This window comes from Oryctolagus cuniculus, chromosome 20 (genome assembly GCF_051225735.1).
Source record: "Oryctolagus cuniculus isolate XC-2025 breed Fujian yellow rabbit chromosome 20, ASM5122573v1, whole genome shotgun sequence".
Taxonomy (NCBI): Eukaryota; Metazoa; Chordata; class Mammalia; order Lagomorpha; family Leporidae; genus Oryctolagus; species Oryctolagus cuniculus.
In genome coordinates, this window is record NC_142886.1 from 21,354,380 (window position 1) to 21,376,071 (window position 21,692).

Consider the following 21,692-nt stretch of genomic DNA (forward strand, 5'->3'; position numbering starts at 1 on the left):
CATGTCAGAGCTCTGGTTGAGTCCCATCTGCTCTGCTTCCCATCCAGCTCCATGCTAACGCACCTGGGAAAGCACCACAGGGTAGTCCAAGTGCTTGGATCCCTGCCACCGATGTGAGAGACCCAAATGGAGTTCCTGGCTTCTGGCTTTAGTCTGGCCCAGCCCTGGCTGTTGCTGCCACTTGGGAAGTGAACCAGAGGATGGAAGATCTCTTTCTCTGTCTCTCCTTTTCCCTCTCTCTTTCACTCTGCCTTTCAAATAAATAAAATCTTAAAGGGAAATTTGCCTTCAGTTGAGTGTAAAATGCTTCTCATTGTTACTTTTAGTTAATCTTTCTGATTATTAAGGAGGTTGAGTACATTATTTTACATGAGTTTATGTACCATTTAGGTTTTTATTCTTTGCCCTCCTACTTATTTATTTCATTTTTCTTTGGAGTTGTATTTTTGTTATTAATGGAATTTTTTGTACATTCATTCTACTGTTATTAGTTATGTACATTTTGGATATCTTCTAGTTTGTGGTTTATTTCTCTTTCCTTAATGTTTCTTGTGATTATTATACATTCTTAAATTTAATATAATTTATCATTTCTAATTAGCATTTTTGTGTCAAGAAACTATTCCCTCCACAGAGGTCAGAAAGATACTATCCTATATTTACGTCTTAAAGTTTCATTATCATTTTATTGTCACATTTGAATATTATCTGAAATTATTTTAGTCTGTAGTGCTGGGTAGGAATTTAAGACTTACTGTTTTTTCTTTATGAATGACTGGTTTACCCAGAATTTGTTAAATGAACTATCTTTTCCCTCATGATCTGAGGTCCTGTCTCAGTTGTAAGTCAAGTCCCTGTGTGTGGTGGTATGTCTCTGGGTGCTGTTTTCTGCTGGGTAGATCTAGTTGTTGATCAGTTGAGCCTTTCCTACACTATCCTCATTACTGGGGTTTCACTGTATAATGGAGCATCTGGTAGAGCAACCCTATTACCTTGTTCCTTAGGAGTGACTTTGCTGTTCTTGCCTCTTCTCTTTGAAACAAAGTTGGTATCTACTAGGCAGTTTCGTGAGAACTTGGTATTTGTATTGATGTTTCATTGGATATGTAGATCATTCTGCTGAGAATTTTTATCTACAATGTTAAATCTCTCGGTTGTCTTTCAAAATGTCTTTCAGTAAAGTTTTACCGTTTTCTTCATTTAAAGGAAACTTACTAAATCATTCTTGTAATATTTTTCTTTGTCACAAAATTTTTTTACATCTTTAGTTTTCCTCCTTAAATACAGCAGTTTACTTTGTATTCAGCAACCTTACTAAGCTCCTTATTAATTATAATATTTTGTCATTTCTTGGTATTTTAGAAATGATGAATTTTATTTCTAGTCCTTACACTTCTTATTATTTTTTGTTGTTGGTGGTTATGACATCTAACACATGCTTTAAATTGAAACAGTAATAGTGTCCATTCTTGTCTGTTTTTTCCCTAATGTTAGAATGTTTTTAAGTTTTACCATTAAGTAAGATCTTTGTAGATTTTTGGTTTTGTCATCTCTTTTTGTTTAACCTCCTACTTGTAATCCTCACATTCTGTTTAGAGGGAAGTAAATCAATCAAAAAGCATACACTTTTATTTCTAGAGCTTGTCACTATACTTGGTACACCATAGCTGTCAATCATATGACAGTTGTGTAAATGAGTAAATAGAGTAGGACTGCTTGAACCTTGGTTCTCATTGGCCTTTTATGTGGTAAAGCAGATGAAAAATGCTGAAAGATCTTTGTCTTAGAGAAGGAGTCAAAGTCATTAATGTTTGTGTTTTGTTTCTAGTGCTTTAGCACATTGAATTTTAGGATTTGAATGCAAATATTTTAGAGACAGACTGTATTTTTCCTATTTCTCATGGCAATAATGCTTGTAATACAAGCTTTATGAAGTTGAATTTTAGGCTGAGTTTTTCTGTTTAGGGACTCTTTTTATCATATTTTTGTGAGCATCATTATAATCCAGATTAGATTTGTAAACTTTGTACCATAATGATGCTGTGAAGTTTTTGATCAAGGCTTGGGCATAAGTAGTTAATATGATAATGATAATCAAAATTTAGCTTGTGAAGTCTCCTCTATAACTTGGGTTAGGCCCCTTCTGCTTTTCTGCCTTTCCCTGTACCTGGTTTGTGTTTTTTTTTTAACAGATGGGGAAATTAAGGCATAAAGGTAGAGATTCCCTGAATTTGGTGTATTGCTTACTGCAGTAGCCCACTTTGCCTCTGTGCGAATTATAAACTACTGTGCTTTCCAGGTATGTGCTGAAATCTCCATTGCTAAAAACCTCCAATTCTTGCTGATAAAACAAACTCTCGTTCAGCCATTTTGTATGTTTAGCTGTACTTAGAACATCTTTCCATTGGCTAAAAATTCGACTTCTAAACTTGTGGATAAAAGTACAGAAATTTTGCTAGAGGAATATGTATATATGTAGGATCTGTCCATTTTTTTTCTTTATATCTTTGTTCCTTTAACACTGCCTTTCTTCCCACTTGATGAACACCATTGACTAATAGGTCTAGATCATTGTTTCTCAATGGAGAGTGATTTGCCCCGCAGGGGACCTTTGGAGCTGGTTTTGACTGTTGCAAGTTGGGGGATGCTGCTGGTATCTGGTGGGTAAAGGCCAGGGATGCTGCAGTGCACAGGACAGTCTGCTGCAATCAAGAATTAAGTAACTCCAAAATGTCAGTGGTGCTGCAGTAAAGATATCTTGTTCTGAATACTGATGCCGACTTTTGATTTTGAACTGCAAAGAGAACTTCAAATGCCAATTTGAAAGTCAGTGTGTCTTCTTATAGAAGAGTTTAGAGTTTACAGATCTTGTGTTCACACCTTGTCTTAGTTCTCACTGGTTCTGAGTATACATCCATTTAGGTTTGTGGAGAAAAGACCAGATATGTTGACACATTGTAGACACTGTAGAGTGCTAAGTATTACCTGTAGCTTGCTCTTGTACCTGAACTCCATACATGAATGACCTTTTCTGAGATCTATTACATTCCTTTTCTGAGACCTATTATATTCCTATGATTAGAGTATAACTAGTACTTAGTATATATTTGTGTTTGTTTATTATTAATAACTTCACATTTAGATTGCAGTCATTTCATCTTACCATCAGAAGGGATGTATATAAAGTTGGGCAAGACTGTCCATCAGCTGAGGTCTATCCATGCAGTGCAGTATTGTAAGGCCAGAAAAAGGAATGAAGTACTGACACATGCTACCATGTGGGTGAGCCTTGAAAACATACTAAGTGAAAGAAGCCAGGCACAATTGATCATGTACTATATAATTCCATTTATATCAAATGTCCAGATTAGCTAAAGCTGTAGAGACAGAAAATAGATGAGTGGCTACCAAGGCTGGGGAGGATGGCAAAGGTAAGGAGAGTAGTAGTTAAAAGGGCTTGTTTTTGAGGTGTTAAAATGTTCTAGAACTGATGGTTTAATAGCTTTATGAATATACTAAAAGCCATTGTGTTACACAGTTTAAATGGGTACATCGGCTCTCTTATCCTTTCTCTGGTGTTATTTTATTCTTTTTCTTCACCTTGCCCTCTGCAACTTAGAGGATATATTCAGTGGAGTTCAGAGTATGGTAACTGGTTCTCATTCATCACGAACTCACTGCTGTAGCATCTGCCTCTGTATACACTGTACACACTTTACATTTTTCTATGGTTTGTGTGAGTCACCACCCAACAGCTCACAGACTTGAGGATATTCTACTCTTCCTACATGTGGGTATGTAGGCACTGACTTGGCCATTAAGTTTGTGACTGAGTTTCAGGTCGTTTTATGTTTTTTATTTATTTGAGAGGCAGAGTTAGAGGGATTGGCTTTTTATCCACTGGTTAATTCCCCAAGTGGCTACAACAGTTGCAGTTGTAATGGAAGAGGAACAGCTGGGACTCAAACTGGTATTCAGGTAGGGTGGTGGTGTTCTAGGTGGTAGCTTAACTCACTATAGCACTGGCCCCTATGTTTTTAAATTATTTCATTAAGAGTTTTTGGTTTGCCTTTTTTTTTTTTTTGTAAAGATGTGATTTATTTGAAAGAGTTACACAAGAGAGAGGGAGAGACAGAGAGAGATCTTCTGTCTTCTGGTTCACTCCCCAGATGGCTGCAATAGCAACCAAGCTGAAGCCAGGAACCTGGAGCTTCATCCAAGTCTCCCATATGGTGGGTAGGGACCCAAACTCTTGGGCCTTGCTTTCCCAGGCCATCAGCAGGAAGCTGGATTGGAAGTGGAGCAGCCAGGACTAAGACCAGTGCCCATATGGGATGCTGGTGTCACAAGTGATGGCTTTACCTGCTATAACACAGTGCAGGTCCCTGTTAAAAAGTTTTTTGATTAACATGTAGTGCTTGTACATTTTTGTGGGGTTGAATGCATAATATCCTTTGTAAGCCAATCAAATCTGGCAATGAGCCATTCCATTTCCCTATCCCTTCCTGTGTTTGGAGCCTGTTAGCTCTCTCAGTTACATGAACTATAGTCACCCCACTCCCAGTGTGGTTTATTTTTATTTTTATAAATGAAGAGCAAGTTAGAAAGCTAGGTTCATTATTGAACATTAGATAGCTAATTATAGTCAATGGTGTAGACTTAGGAGCCAATTAAGCAAACAAGGACATTATAGTTAGAGGCCATTAATAATTAATAATAAAATACTAGAATTCAAACTGCTGTCATGATAAATGAAAGATATACTTGGAAGCAAATTCTGTTTTGTCTGTATCTTTTGACTGCCCCAGCCAGTCAGGCTTAAGAGAGTTTTTGACTCATGTGATTGAGAAGTCTTTCTATGAGGGATGTCTTTAGATGTGTCAGGATGCAGTTTCAATCCTATCATGAGTTTGCCTCCCTTCTTTCAGCCAGCTTTTAATAGTTTTTGTTAGTTGATTTTTTTAAGGATTCATTTATTTATTTGAAAGGCAGAGTTACAGAGAGGGACAGGCAGAGAGAGAGAGATCAAGAGAGATTGAGATCTTCCATCTGCTGACTCACTCTCCAAGTAGCCGCAATGGCTGGAGCTGGATCGACCCAAAGCCGGGAGCCAGAAGCTTCTTCTGGGTCTTCCACTTGGGTGCAGGGACCCAAGTACTTGGGCCATCTTCCTCTGCATTCCCAGGCCATTAGCAGGGAGCTAGATTGGAAGTGGAACAGCCAGGACTCAAACCAGCACACATATGGGATGCTGGTACTGTTCTCATACTTGTATGTTCATCATTGTGTCCTGCAGCTCAGTCAGTTAAAGTAATGCTGATTACTTTCTGTGTTGGCAGTTGACTAATTTCTATTTGCTCTTGGGAAACAAAGGCAATCATTTCTTTGCTAGAGTAGTCTTATGGCACATATCATAAAATATTTACTGTACTGTAGTTGTAATTAAGGTTAGTTTCTAATGTTGGATTTGTACAGTTTGGGATAAGAGTTTTAAATATTTTGAAATGATATGGTTATAGAACAGTTATCAGATTTATAAATGAAGAATGTTCATTCTTTACTTCTCTTTGCTGTATTAAAAATCAGAACCTCTAAGTTTTATAGGAAAAGGTATAACTTAAGAAATAATAAAGAAATAAATCATAAGTGCCAGAATCATGACAGTTGCTCTGTTTTTCTCCACAGTGACCCTGGCGGAGGGATTGAAATGTCTGAGTTCATTCGTGAGGCCACACCCCCAGTTGGTTGTAGTTCAAGAAATTCATATGCTGGGCTAGATCCAAGCAACCAGGTAGGAACCTGTGCTATTTTATTTTACCTTTTCCCTCTCCTGATAGTGCTCACTGTTATGTTCATGCCTGTAACAGTCAGTTGATGTTTGCATTTATTGTTTTGATTCTTAGTTTTCTGACTGCTTATGATCTTTCATCAGTATTCTTTTTTTGACAGGCAGAGTGGACAGTGAGAGAGAGATACAGAGAGAAAGGTCTTCCTTTGCCATTGGTTCACCCTCCAATGGCCGCCGCGGCCAGTGTGCTGCAGCCAGCGCACTGCGCTGATCCGATGGCAGGAGCCAGGTACTTCTCCTGGTCTCCCATGGGGTGCAGGGCCCAATACTTGGGCCATCCTCCACTGCACTCCTGGGCCACAGCAGAGAGCTGGCCTGGAAGAGGGGCAACCAGAACAGAATCCGGCACCCTGACCGGGGACTAGAACCCGGTGTACCAGCGCCGCAAGGCGGAGGATTAGCCTAGTTAGCTGCGGCGCCGGCCTCATCAGTATTCTTATTTTAAACTGACATTTCACATTAATTAAGTACATGTTTGCTGAGCACACACCACATACCCTTTCCTGGGTATATAGTTCTGCTCAATTCAGCTGTAGTAGTTGCTCTTTGGAAATTTAGCTTCTTGGCTTATGCTGTTAATGACCTTTACATTAATTGCATTGGAGAGGTATAGTATTTTTTTCTACAGTTATCCCTGGTCTAAACAGTCCAGGAAAAAGAAAAAAAGAGCTTGCTCAAAATTTTCAGTGTTCATGCTGTTAACTGAGGAGCATTAAGTAGAAAGTAAATCTGCTTTTGCCAGCTTTAATGTCTGTCATGTAACATTTACTTTTTTTTTTTAAAGACTTATTTTAAAGAGTTACAAAGAGAGAAGAGGAGAGGCAGAGAGAGAGAGAGGTCTTCCATCTGATGGTTCACTCCCCAGTTGGCCGCAATGGGCGGAGCTATGCCGATCAGAAGCCAGGAGCCAAGAGCTTCTTTCAGGTCTCCCACGTGGGTGCAGGGGCCCAAGGACTTGGGCCATCTTCTACTGCTTTCCTAGGCCATAGCAGAGAGCTGGATTGGAAGTAGAGCAGCCAGGACTCAAACCGGTGCCCCTATGGGATGCCGGCACTGCAGGCAGCAGCTTTACCTGCTTCTCCACAGCGCAGGCTCTGTAGCATTTACTTTTAACTTAATACAGTAACTGTACAAGTGTGCTGAAGCCTCATATTGTGTAGCCTCCACTGAGTTTTCCTGCTACAGTTGCCTTTTTCATCCTGAGTGTCTCCCAGTTACTCCAGCTTGCCTTCTGAGTGGATGACTCCATAGCTAGTGGAAAGGTCTTTGAGTGTGTGACATTGAATTTTGTGAGAAAATTGTTGCTGGGTTTTAGTAGCCATTATGTCAGGCCTTCCATTATTTAGAAGTAAAAAAACCTCTGCATAATGTCAGAGTCTAGGAAACAGCTCACTTTTTAAAGGGATTTTATTTGAATTTTCATTTTTTATTTGAGAGGAAGAGAGAGAGATTGAGATTGAGCTTCCTTTCACTGGTTCACTCCCCAAAGGCCCTCAACATGTAGGCTTGGGCCAGACCAAAACCAGGAGTCAGGAATTTAATCGGGGTCTCCCATGTGGGTGGCAGGGACCCAAGTACTTCAGCCATCACCTGCTGCCGTCCAGGGCGGGTGTAACTAGGAGGCTGGATAGGAAGTGGAAGCTGAAGACAGACGAGGCTCTTGGGTATGGGACACAGGTGTTTTAGTCACTGCAACCCTCACTCGCCCCATGTGATGTTCTGGATTTTATTTTATGATGCTAAGTTTGTCTGACTGTTTTATTCTTTGAATTCATAAGAAACATGTTAGGATAGCTGTCATGTTGCTATATCTGGTATCCTGAATATGTGGAATTTGTGGTATTTACTTATATGAGTTTTATGGTAGTATAATAAATAATGGCTGGATGCATACACTAACAGTTCAGCAATCAGATTTTTGTTTTCTCTTTTGTACTTTGTGCTAACAACTTATTTTTGTGGGTGCCATAGATTTTTGCCCTTTTAAAATGCTATAGCCATCTTCAAAGAAGTACTTACTTTTGTGTGGCGCTAAGAACAAATTGATGCACCAACAGTTGGACAGTAAAATTCATGTTGCACTTGGTAGCATATATCAATTTCTTTTGGCCTTTAACCTTCCCTTATATAGCTAAGAAGTATAAAGTTAATTTAGATAGACTCAGTGTCTGGTTTTGCTTTCATTTATAACATGAACACGATAAAATATTACAAATTACAAGAAGTGCAGGAGATGAGTTGCTTGAGATTGGAAGTATCCAGCGGTCGGGGGCTCAGCATCTCAACACATTTGTAAAATACACACAGCACGTGCTGAAGCAGACAGCCCATGTGGCAGAGATGGACCATGCTCAACGGGTATCTTTTAATATTGATAAAGTGTCTGATAAGCATGTTTTGATAATAGAATTTTTTTGATAATCTTGCTAGTCTATAATCTATAATGATATATAGCCATACTTTTAACAAGTTTATTTTTACTTTCTGTCATGTTTTCAGATCGGATCTGGTTCCTCTCGTCTTGGAACAGCAGCAACTATTAAAGGTAGAAATGATCTAACTTGAAACTTGCCTTTGCCTTTCCATTTCACGTTTGGCTGTAATAAAAATAGCAGCATGATACATTCAAATGTAATGAAAAATTATTTAAAACATTTTTATAGATAAAATTATCTTACTAATTAATACTTAGTGGTGTTCCCCTCAGTTCTTAATCTATAAAGTGGCTTCAAAAAATTTCATGGACAATGGCATTAAAAGGTGATGTGAATTTTCCTTGAACTTTTAATGAAGCTTCTCCCTGTAAGAGACTTCTTTGCCTGAGGGAAAACTCATAATAATTTAAAATTTTTTAAAATTTATTTATTTGAAATGCAGAGAGACAGGGAAAGATCTTCATCCACTGACTGTTTCACTCCTCAGATGACCACCACAGCTAAGGCTGGCCCCAGCCCAACACAGTTCCAGTCTCTGATATGGGTGTCAGGGACTCCAGTACTTGACACATCACCTGTTGCCTCCCAGGGTAATGCAGGAAGCTGGAATTGAGATGGAGCTGGGACTTAAACCCCGGCACTCTGATGGATATGTGTATGTCCCAAGTGGTTTTTTGACTATTTCACCAAATATTTACGCCAAATTAATTTGATGTGAAACCTTCAAATGTGGGTGTAAATGAGACAATAAGAAAGCTTAAAGTGTTTTCCTGCCTTTTGCTTAATACATGTGCTTCATATATACTTCATATTATTTTTCCCCTCCAATTTTTAGCTTTCTGAATTTCCTCAGGAAATTTGTTGTTATTATGTTATTTACATTTCTTGTTTTTTAAGATTCTATTTATTTATTTGAGAGGTAGAGTTGCAGACAGTGAGAGGAAGAGACAGAGAGAAAGGTCTTCCTTCTGTTGGTTCACTCCCCAAATGGCCACAAAGGCCAGAGCTGCACTGATCTGGAGCCAGGAGCCAGGAGCTTCTTCCTGGTCTCCCACGAGAGTGCAGGGGCCCAAGTACCTGGGCCATTTTCTACTGCTTTCCCAAGCCATAGCAGAGAGCTAGACTGGAAGAGGAACTACCAGGACAAGAACCAGCGCCCATATGAGATGCTGGTGTCGCAGGTGGAAGACTAACCTGTGCCACGACGCCGACCCCCTGCATTTCTTTTTAGAATTAAATTTCTAAGGAACTAATTTTGTTAGTTAGCATTATGAAGCTTTCATACTATTTGTTTTGTAGTGTGGGGTTAATTATGTGCTCTTATAGTCCATGATCCTTCTTATTAGTTCAGTGCATCTTCCATTATTGTATCCTTGGATTCACAAGCACTGCTTTCATTGGCATGTACCATTTTCCTTGGTGTTCTCCATTGGCTATGACATATTGCATTCTTTACTTTGAATATAATATGCTCACATATTTCTTTTAACTTTGTAGGAGATACAGACACCGCTAAGACTTCTGATGATATCAGTTTAAGTCTGGGCCAGAGCTCTAGTCTTTGTAAGGAAGGCAGTGAAGAACAGGGTAAGAACATTATTCTTCATTGGGACATTATAATGTGGGGGACTAGGGTGAACTTGTAGAAAATGCAACTCACATGTGGCAGAGATTCATTCTAGCTTAGTATGGTTATCTTTAGAAACGTTAAAGTGATTTATTGGGATAATAGTAATACAGAATTACACGTGCTTTTAGCCTACAAGAGCTCAGTTATACATGTTCTACCAAATAAACATGGAAAAAGAAATTTTATGACTGTATGCCCCAGGGTGAGTATGAGAAGAGCAGTAAGAACTGTTCTTCCTTTAGTTGGTTGGAGTGTCTAGCCCAGCTTGGTGATAAACTAGCATGTAAATCTCTTCTTTCTATTCTCAGTTTCAAATTATCAGTGAACCAGAATTGAGTTAGTAACTTCTTTCTCTGTTTTTACCCTGTTATAACCTTGTTATTTTTATTAGCCTATTGGTGAGCATACAGGCTGATAAACTATTCTTAATCATGAAACGTTTTTATGAGATTACAAATAAGTAACTAAAGTTTGACATTTTCCCATTAACTTAATATTTTAACTGAGTCCATTTTTTACAAGGGTATTTTGTTATTGGTACTTGGAATTTTAAGTTTATCATTGTGACTCTCTTTTCTGTATTACAATTACTTATCTTTAAGTATACTTATAGATACTTTTAAAAACACTTTGGAAATTATAATAACCCTTTGTATAATATGTAACCATCAAATTGTCTCAACAGCTTAGTAACAAGTCCTAGAGATTGTGATGACACTACATTTAGGGGTCATAATATATTTTGTATCTGGAAACTATCATGTGTAAGTATGGGAGGTTGGGAATTATGTATGCACAAACCTACCCTTGCAGCTGCACACTAACATAAATAATGATGTCTACGTTCACTGTGTACTTACTATTGTCCAGGATGGTGGTTGGCAACCTTCTTCTGTAAAGGACCAGTTAGATGTGTAGGTATATGTCTCTCTTGCTATTCAGCCACTGTGCTTTTGTGGAGTGAAAGGAGCCATAAACACGTAAGTGCATAGGCAGTATAATGCACCTAAAACCTCATTTACAAAATCAAAAAATGGGCCAGATCTGGCTCTGTGGGCTTTAGTTTGTCAACTGCTGGTTTAGGTCCTCTTCTGAGTACTTCATAAACATTTACCCAGTTTATCTTTACTACGAAGAAGTTGACCCCATTATTAACCTCACTTCACAGATGAGCATGTTATATGCTAGAAAGTTACATGGCACTTGCCCAAAGTCACACACTACAATGTGGCAAACCTATAATTAAAATCTAGTTTTGAATTACGCTTTAATCATTATACTGTACTACTTCTTTCATATAGTTACATAATTTACTTTTATCACATAACACTTTCCACATATTTAGTTAACATTTAACATATTTTCAAGTACTCATTAGTGACTGGCACTGTTTATTTTATTTTTTTAAAAGATTTATTTATTTATTTCAAAGGCAGAGTTAAAAAGAGGCAGAGGCAGAGGCAGAGAGGTTCACTCCCCAAATGGCCACAATGGTCTATCTGGGCCAGGCTGAAGCCAGGAGCCAGGAGCTGCTTCCGGGTCTCCCATGTGGGTGCAGGGCCCAAGTACTTGGGCCATTTGTGGCTGCTTTCCCAGGCACATTAGCAGAGAGCTGGGTCAAAAGTGGAGCAGCTGGGACACGAACCTGCACGCATATGGATTGCTGGCGCCATAGTCAGTGTCTTAACCCATTATGTCACAGCACCAAAATCTCTGCCTCTGTGTAGCTTCCATACAAAGCATACCTGTCTATCTTCATGTATATTCCACAGTATGGAATCTTAAAAGTGTAGGTCAGGTACGTCTGTTTGTAAAAAGAGACAGAAGATAGGTGGGGGCTGGAGAAACTGTGATGTTAGAGTGGTGCAGGGAAAACCACACTGAGAGCAAAGACCTGAGGAAGGAGTGAACTGTCAAGCTATTTGAAGATCAGGGGCTTCACTTCATGTTGAGGAACAGAAAGAGCAAAAGCCCTAAAGTAGGAACACACCTATCAGGTTTTTTGGCTGGTGTGGGTAGGGTGAGAGGCCAAACTGAATCGTCGTATGAGCCATTTCAAAGACAAGGGTTTTGAGGCCAGCATTGTGGCATAGCATATAAAACCACCACCTGTGATGCTGGCATCCCATATGGTTTGCTCCACTTCCTATTCAGCCTTCTACTAATGGCCTGGGAAAATCAACAGAAAATGTCCCAAGTCCTGTGCCCCTGGCAACCTAGATGGAAGACCTGGTTGAAGCTCCTGGCTCCTGCTTCTCCCTGCCCCAGTCCTGGCTGGTGTGGCCATCTGGGGCATACCAGCAGATAGAAGACCTCTTTCTGTCTCTGCCTTCCTCTCTCTCTAACTCTGCCTTTTAAATAAATTTTAAAAATCTTTCAAAGATAATAGTTTTAATTCTATTAATTCCAGGTGAGATGATGAACTGCTATCAGGTTGTGTTCCATTTAACTAAATTGCTGTGGCTCCTATATTCGGAATATATTAAAAGGGGCAAAAGCTGAAGCAGAGAGCTCAGTTAACAGGTAGTTGAAAAAATCCAGGACACAGATCAGAATAGGGAGAAGTAGGCTGGCTCTGTGTGTGTGTAGATGATATTAAGAGGATATGTTGCTGGATCTGGATATGTCAGGAGGAATAGTACTCATGGAGGACTCGAGGGCTTTTGGGCTAAGTGACAGAGAAGATGGAGCGTACTGAACAGGAGCAAATGTATGGATGGGGATACATGGATATATATGGATATAGATGATAAGATGGGGGAGTTCCATTTTGGTCATATCTGCTGTGAGGTGCTGTTAGATCTATAAGTGGCAATGAGTTTCAGGTCTCAAGTCTCAAGTCTCAATTGGGGTTTTAAATTTAGGAATTATCAGTGCATAAATGCTACCTCTCTGCCCCCCCACAAAAAGTAAGTCATGTGAAATAAAAGGTTGAATTATTATGCAGTTCATGAACTAACAGGGCAAGCCTGTGTAGTAAGCTGGCTTGGAGTTCCTGATCCAAATTCTTCTTGGTCCTGGCTGTGGTTTGGCTCCACCTAGTGGCAGTTTTTCATTCTGGCTTAACTATCCTTTGAAACCCTCATGGTTCTCTGGTTTGGACAGTGACCTTTAGTTAGTTGATTGGCAGTTGGTTGGTTAGTTGACATTTGTTTTGCTACATGATTCAGGATAATTGGGAGAAAGTTTAGGATGTGGGGGATGTGCTTTTCAGCATCTAAGAAGGGGTTATCTACAGTGTCACTGCCTGCTTTCACTTATGTCTTCCCTTCCAAGATCAGAACTTTTGAGTGCTCCAGTATGAGCACAGGGTCTGGGTGGAATATGGAGAAATTGATTGTTGGTATTTCTGAATGTTAGCATTTCATGGGTTCAGAAAACTAGATGAGATCTGAAAGTGAGGCAGTGTCAATAGAGAAACAAAAAGTTCTGAGGACTGAGCCTGAGCTTCTCTAGTTTAATTCCAGAAGAGAAATAATTCCTGAAGAGAAATAACTTGTGACATAGAAGGAAAATTGAGACTGTTGTATCCCAGCCTTCCAAGAGTGGATTGATCAACTTTGCCAAATGCTGCTGAGAGTTTAAATGACATGAGGACTGAGACTTGACCATTGGATTTAACATTGTAGAGGGTATTGGTAACCTTGATAGGCACAGTCTTAATGAAGTGGGAGTACAGTCCATCTAAAAGATAATTGGAGAAAAATCAAAGGCAGTGATATTTTTAAATTTTTAGAAGAGATTTATTTGAAAGGCAGAGTTACCAGGGGGGAGGGGGGCGGGGGTGCGATCTTCCATCTGCTGGTTCACTCCCTAAGTGGCCGCAATGACTAGGGCAGAGCCAGTCTGAAGCCAGGAGCTTCTTCTGTGTCTCCAGTGTGAGTGCAGGGGCCCAGGGACTTGGGCCATTTTCTCCTGCTTTCCCTGGCAGAGTAGTGGGGAGCTGGTTTGGAAATGGAGCAGTCCTGCCTCAAACCATTGCCCACATTAGATGTCAGCATCACAGGTGGAGGCCTAGCCTGCTGTGCCACAACGCTGGCCCCATTTTTAAATGTTTTTAAAATTAATTTATTCAAAAGTCAGAATGGTGAGAAAGAGAAAGAGAGATTGGTTTTCCATCTGCTGGTTCACTCCCCAAATGCCCGCAGCAGCTGGGGCTGGGTCAGGCAGAGGAGCCTCTCTTACAAGGGAGCCCAATTACCTTGGCCACCATGTGTTTCCTAGGTACATCAGCTGGATTGGAAGTGGAAATGGAACCAGGACCTGATCCCAGGTTCAACTTAACCTGCTGTGCCACAAAGCCTACCCTATTTTATTTTTTAGTTAATTTATTTATTTGAGAGAGACATGGAGAGACTTCCCTTCTGCTAGTTTACTTCCCAAATGCCTATAGTGTAGGTAGCAGGACTGGAACTATCATCTGCTCCCTCCTGTGGTGCATATTAGCAGAAAGTTGTGGTCAGTAGCCACAACTGTGTATCAAAGCCACGTTCTCTGATATGGGATGTTAGTATTTTAACTGATAGGCCACAATATCCACTGCTGGACTACTGCTTTGGGGGAGTTTGTATAAAGGGACAGAGATCTCAGGTAATAGCTACCAGGGGAAGTGAGCATAAGGGGGAAAATTAAGATTTGTAAGAGAAATAACTCTGTTTGTATATGATGGGGGGGATGGTCCAGAAGAGAGGAGGAAAATACATTTTTGTTTATAAAAGTGATATGTTACCTTTAGAAAACACTGTTAAGTATGAAGTACTTCTGCCACACTTTTTAAAAAAAGATTTATTTATTTGAAAGAGTTAGAGAGAGAAGGAGATACAAAGAGAGAGAAATCTTCCATCTGCTGATTCACTCCCCAAATGGCCTCAACTGCCAGGGCTGAGCAAGGCTGAAGCCATGAGCCAAGAACTTCTTCTGGGTCTCCCATGTGGGTAGCACAAGCCCAGGGACTGGAGCCATCTGCTGTTGCTTTCTCAGGTACATCAGCAGAGAGCTAAGTCAGAAGTGGAGCAACTGGGACACGAACCAACGCCCATGTGGGATACTGGTGCTGTAGGTGGCAGCTTAATCTGCTGCCCTACAGTGCTGGCCCCCTTGTGCCACATTTTTGATGTATTGCTTTTTTCCTTATTATTTATTGCAATAAAATTTACATTTATGAAGTTCACCCTTCTATATTACTAAATTTATTGGTTTTAGTATATACAAGATTGTGCACCTATCACCACTTTTTTTTTTTTTTAAGACTTACTCATTATTTGAAAGTCAGAGTTACACAGAGAGAGAAGAGTCAGAGAGAGAGACGAGGTCTCTTATCCGCTGGTTCACTCCCCAGTTAAGTTGCAATGGCCGATACTGTGCCGGTCTGAAGCCAGGAGCCAGGAGCTTTCCTTGGGGTCTCCCATGTGGGTGCAGAGGCTCAAAGACTTGGGCCATCTTCTACTGCTTTCCCAGCTGGATCGGAATTGGAGCAGCTGGGACTAGAACTGGCACCCATATGGGATGCTGGCACTGCAGGTGGCAGCTTTACCTGCTGTGCCACAGCACCGGCCCCCCATGAGCACTTCTAATTCCAGAACATTTTCATCTCCCCAAGAAAGATACCTGTACCCATTGTACTCTGTTTCCTCCTTCAACAGTACCTTATAACCACCAGTCTTTCTGTGTCTCTGCATTTGCCTATTTCTTTTGTGTACGACTTCTTTCACTTACATGTTATAGCACATATCAAGGCTATTCCTTTTATATCTAAATATGGCGTAAGGGCCGGCGCCGTGGCTCACTTGGTTAATCTTCCGCCTTGTGGTGCTGGCATCCCATATGGGTGCTGCGTTCTAGTCCCGGTTGCTCCTCTTCCAGTCCAGCTCTCTGCTGTTGCCCAGGAGGGCAGTGGAGGATGGCCCAAGTGCTTGGGCCCCTGCATCCCCATGGGAGACTGGGAAGAAGCACCTGGCTCCTGGCTTCAGATCAGCGCAGCCATTTAGGGAGTGAACCAATGGAAGGAAGACCTTTTTCTCTGTCTCTCTCTCTCATTGTCTATAACTCTGCCTGTTAAATAAATGAAAAATAAATAAATAAATAAATGTGGCATATCACCTTGAGCATTCATAAAAACATGCACATATGAATACTTAATGCCCATTTTAACTTATTAACCTGGAATCATTCTTTTTTGTATTAGTGCTACCTTTTTATGTGTTTTCTCACATGAATTATTACATAATCTTTGGAAACATTTTTAGTGCCTATATAATATACCACATAATTTATGCAGCCATTTTTATTGGACATTGTGAGGAATTTTGTGTGTGTGTGTGTGTTTTTAAGATTTATTTATTTATTTGAAAGCTGGAGCTACACAGAGAGAGAAGGAGAGGCAGAGAGAGAGAGAGAGAGAGAGGTCTTCCATCCAATGGTTCACTCTCCCTTTGGCCGCAGTGACCGACGCTGTGCCGATCAGAAAACAGGAACTTCTTCTGGGTCTCCCAAGCAGCAGCCCAAGGACTTGGGCCATCTTCTAATACTTTTCCCAGGCCATAGCAGAGAGCTGGATGGGAGGTGGAGCAGCTGGAACTCAAACCAGTGCCCATATGGGATGCCGGCACTGCAGGCGGCAGCTTTACCTGCTACGCCACAGCGCCAGCCCCAGGAATTTTGTATTTTAAGAACTTTTGTAATTATCTGAAATGGCAATCTTGTGCTAAAATCTTACACGTATATTTGATTTTATCCTTTCACAATAATTCTTTATAAATAGATTAACTAATCAAATGGTAAGAATATTTTTCAAGGCTTTTGGCCAAATCACCAGGTTTCTTTGCTGAATCATGCCACATGCAAACTTCCCCACCCCCCTTTCTTTTTTTTTTTTAAAAAAAGATTTATTTGTTTTTTTTTTTTTTTTTTTTTTTTTTTGACAGGCAGAGTGGACAGTGAGAGAGAGAGACAGAGAGAAAGGTCTTCCTTTTTGCCGTTGGTTCACCCTCCAATGGCCGCCGCTGCAGCCGGCGCACCGCGCTGATCCGATGGCAGGAGCCAGGATCTAGGTGCTTTTCCTGGTCTCCCATGGGGTGCAGGGCCCAAGCACCTGGGCCATCCTCCACTGCACTCCCTGGCCATAGCAGAGAGCTGGCCTGGAAGAGGGGCAACCGGGACAGAATCCGGCGCCCCAACCGGGACTAGAACCCGGTGTGCCGGCGCCGCAAGGTGGAGGATTAGCCTACTGAGCCACGGCGCCGGCCTATTTGTTTTTTTTTGAAAGAGTTACAGAGAGAGATAGGGAGATACAGAGAGATCTGCAATCTGCTGATACACTGTCCAGATGGCTGGAATACCAGGGCTGGGCCAGGCCAAGCTAGGAGCTTCATCTGGGTCTCCCATGTGGGTAGCATGAGCCCAGACACTTGGACCATTCTCTGCTGCTTTTTTAGGCGTACTAGCAGGAAGCTGGATCTGAAGTGGAGCAGTGGATCTGAACTGGTGCCCATACGGAATGCCAGTGTTGCAGTTGAGGGCTTTATCTGCTACGCCATGACCCTGGGAACCCTTCTTAACCTGAGGCTCACTACCAACAGTCACTGAAAGGAGTTTTTAATTGGATGAAAAGTAGTGTCTCTCTGTGTTGATTCAAACTTCTTAATTTTAATGTAGACTTTGAATATATTGGTACTAGTAAGAACAAATGCCTAAGGAAGCATATTTACTTGAAAATTTCCTAGAACCACCTAAAATTCTTTCTGACAAAATTAAACCTTTTATGGTATATTTCTTTGGCACCATTAAAAAAAGAGCATGAATGTAAGTTTGGCTGTGTCTTTTAAAATGAAAAACTTAAAGTTATGTTTTATTAATTTCTTAGAAGGGACACTGGTTTTGAGAAGTACCATTTTTGAAAAAGTACTTTGTTGTACATTAGATTCAGTAATTTTTAATAAATTACTCACATGAGTTTTTGCTCTTTAAAATTCATATTGTGGAAATGTGAATATCACTCCATTCCATAAATATATTGGAGATTATAATGAGAAGCTTTTTGTTTTTATTACTGGAAACAGTAAATGCAATGCTAACTTTCAAGCTTTGATATTAAGAGAATTTGGTAGTAAGAGAAGCCAAATACAGTGATAACTGTTTTGTGCAAATGATATAGAGCATGGATTTTACTTGCCTTGAAAATTTTAAAACATAAGATAAAGCCTAACAGGCCATTTATAAATCATAATTTCATGGTACATTCTAGAGATTGCCTTAACTTTTTTTAAGATTTATTTATTTGAAAGGCATATTTCATCGTATCATAATCTTATTTGGGCATTGGTCAACATTTTTATTTTCTTTTCCTGGTTGCTGTAGGTTTTTGTTGATTTGTAAAATAATCATATTTTTCAAAAGGATTTAGTATTGTTTTAGGTAAAATAATGACTATTGGTGATATTGTGCCACATAATGTTAATTTTTTACTTCAATTTTTTTATTTTTTCATTTTTAAAAAGATTTATTTATGTGACAGGCAGAAAAACAAAGAGAGGGGAGAGAGAACGAGAGAGGTCTTCCATCCAGTGGTTCACTCCTCAAATGACCGCAGTGGGGTCAGGAGCTAGGAGCTTCTCCTGGTCTCCCATGTGGGTGCAGAGGCCCAAGCACTTGGGCCATCTTCAGTTGCTTTCCCAGGCCATTAGCAGGGAACTAGATTGGAAGTGGAGCAGCTGGGACATGAAATGGCATCCATATGGGATGCGGCATTGCAGGTGGAGGGTTAACCCGGCACACCACAGTGCTGGCCCCCGCCTAATGTTATTAACTCAGCATTCCTTAACTACTACTCAGTGAGTGGGTTGATATGTCTTTTTATAGACAAAGAAACAGAGGCCTTGAAGGATAATGTCATCTGGTTGGTAAACTGAGACACAGCTTGCCTAGAAATCCAGGTCCATTTTTAATATAATCCTTTGTGCCTCTGACTTTATTGCTACTAGTCTATAATCTTTTTGGAGGCCAATTGAAGAACTTCCATTTCTAAGTTCAGTTCATTCCATCAGTAGAATGCTTTCTTTGTGCAGCTGTGAAATAGAAACCAGCTCTTTGGAATGACTGGCCAACTGTTATTCAGTGAACTGCTTGAGAAATTGTTTATCCTTAATTTACTGTATGTTGTGAATTCTTTCCATTGTTAAACAGTAGAAAAATAGATCATGCATCTGTGTTAACATTTCCAAATATGTGTTTGAAATAGATTTGGCAACTGATCGGAAGCTCTTCCGTCTGGTCTCCAATGACTCCTTCATCTCCATTCAGCCTTCCTTATCCTCTTGTGGACAGGACGTACCCAGGGACTTCAGCGACAAAGCGAGCCTGCCAAGTCACAGCCAACACCACCACATTGATCAGTCTCTGTCCAGCGCCTGTGACACAGAAGTAGCTTCTCTTGTACCTTTACATTCACACTCTTACAGGAAAGAGCACCGGCCACGAGGTGTGCCCCGGACTTCCAGCTCAGCTGTGGCTTTTCCAGATACCTCGCTGAACGACTTCCCTCTGTATCAGCAAAGACGTGGTCTAGACCCAGTTAGTGAGTTAGAATCTTCCAAGCCTCATTCTGGATCCAAAGAATCCTTGGTGGAAAATTCTTGTTTATCTGGGGAATTTCGGCTTGTTGGTGACCTAAAAAACAGCATTTCTCAGCCACCCACAAAAAGTGGGAAGAGCAAACCTTTGAAGGCAGACAAAAGCATGGACAGCTTGAGGAGCCTGAGCACTCGGAGTAGTGGGTCCACTGAGAGCTATTGTAGTGGGACGGACCGCGACACCAACAGTACGGTCAGCAGCTATAAAAGTGAGCAAACTAGCTCCACACACATAGAGAGCATCTTGTCAGAGCACGAGGAGTCTCCGAAAGTGAGCAAGAGCAGTGGTAGGAAAAAAGAAGGCTGTGCTGATCCAGAGGAGAAGAGCAACTGTGCTGGTGACCAAAGGACTAGCAGTGACAAGACTGCCCTGGAAGGGAGCACAAATGGTGGGGCTCACGAGGCCAAGGATCCTCAGACTTCTGAGGAGATGAACAACCAGACAGCTCTTAGCACCTCTGCGTCTGAAGAAGCCAATAAAAATCCTCATGCAAATGAATTTCCATCACCAGAGGACAAGCCACTTGAGAAAACTGCAGAAAAGAAAGAGGAACAGAGTGAAAAGCCAGCGGTTCCAGTGGATTCAAAAGTTTGTAAAGATGCTGGTGGAAAGCAGAAGGAAGGGGATGTACGACCTAAATCTTCCAGCCTAATTCACCGGACGGCCTCTGCCCACAAGTCAGGCAGGAGACGGACAGGAAAGAAACGGGCCAGCAGTTTTGATTCGAGTCGGCATAGGGACTATATTTCCTTTCGAGGTGTTTCTGGTACCAAACCTCATAGTGCTATATTTTGCCACGATGAGGACTCTAGTGATCAAAGTGACTTGAGTAGAGCATCAAGCGTTCAGTCTGCTCACCAGTTCAGCAGCGATAGCTCTTCTAGCACCACTTCTCATTCGTGTCAGTCTCCTGAGGGCAGATACAGTGCTCTAAAGACCAAACATGTTCATAAAGAAAGGGGCACAGACTCTGAACACACACACAAAGCTCATCTGGGCCCAGAGGGGACTGGCAAAAAGCGGGCCTCACGGCGGACTTCCAGCACGAACAGTGCTAAGACTCGTGCCCGCGTGTTGAGCTTGGACAGTGGCACAGTAGCGTGCTTGAATGACTCAAATAGACTATTGGCCCCTGAAAGTATAAAACCCTTAACCACTTCCAAATCAGATCTCGAGGCCAAAGAGGGAGAGGTGCTAGATGAGCTATCTTTATTGGGACGGGCTTCCCAGTTAGAGACAGTCACTCGATCTAGGAATAGCTTGCCAAGCCAGGTTGCATTTCCTGAAGGGGAAGAGCAAGATGCAGCCAGTGGAGGTAAGTGAACCACAGGAAGAGATTGCCCAGGAGTCATTGAAGTTTTGGTGCTGTTGATTAGAGTAGTATTTATTTTATTAAAGTATGCTTTTAGTTAATATTATCCCTTTCACTGTTATTCAAATTTTATTCAAAGAAGGGATATGGTTATCTTAGAAAAGGTTCCTATATAAATACCAATATTTTTTCAGTTGTTATTTGAACATATCAGTTTGTTGTTGTTGCCTTTTCCGAGCTAGGTATACCACATGTTGATGTTTTACTGGAAATAACAAAGTAACCCCCTACTGACACAATAGTAGCAGCCACACCAAAGCCATTTCCCTCATCTTTTACACGGTGTGTGCAGTGGAACTTTCAGAATCAGATCACTCAGCTTGTTACATAAGATTTTTCCAATTATGGTGTTAGTTCTGATTATGTAGTTTGGAATCTCTGGCTCTGTTTTTAAATCTCTTTCTGTGGTTTTATTTCTTGCTTAGTCAAGTTTCAAACATTAAAAACATTTTATTATTATCATTTTTTGTATCTTCACACTTTTCCTAAAGCTTATTAAGTTGAGGTTTGTAGTTTATATAGGCATGTTGTGTCCATTATTGGATGTATGTGTCCCCTGTTATAACAATGGTGGTGTTTTGGTTAAAGTAATAGCTTGCTTTCTTTAGGTTTAGTGGAAATTGTGCAGTACTGGTTAAGTGATTTTATATTCTGTCAGTGTGTGTTGGTTTCTTTGTTTATTTCAGAATTGTTTCTTATTATTTCCCTCTATCCAGAATAGTTTGTTTATTCTGTCCTGGTTATGATGGACTGGAAAGAATTATGGCTTCTTTTGTCAAC

General features: G+C 40.7%; 1 protein-coding gene across 12 annotated transcripts in view; it reads left to right on the top strand.

Moving 5' to 3' along the window:
- The window catches only part of PCNX1 (pecanex 1), a 188,854-nt gene that overhangs the window by 45,983 nt on the left and 121,179 nt on the right, over positions 1 to 21,692 (top strand). For 9 of the 12 annotated variants that reach the window (XR_007911684.3, XR_016226549.1, XM_051826049.3 and 6 more), the window contains exons 3-6: positions 5,686 to 5,791; positions 8,348 to 8,393; positions 9,781 to 9,870; positions 19,149 to 20,855. Coding sequence is in view for 9 of the 12 variants with exons in the window: in XM_051826049.3 (XP_051682009.2) it covers positions 5,686 to 5,791; positions 8,348 to 8,393; positions 9,781 to 9,870; positions 19,149 to 20,855 (1,949 nt within the window). In the remaining 3 variants the exon portion in view is untranslated. Of the gene's footprint in view, positions 1 to 2,189; positions 2,300 to 5,685; positions 5,792 to 8,347; positions 8,394 to 9,780; positions 9,871 to 19,148; positions 20,856 to 21,692 lie in introns of those variants that run through there. The other 3 variants (XM_070065175.2, XM_070065176.2, XM_089322216.1) reach the window with 2 other exon arrangements.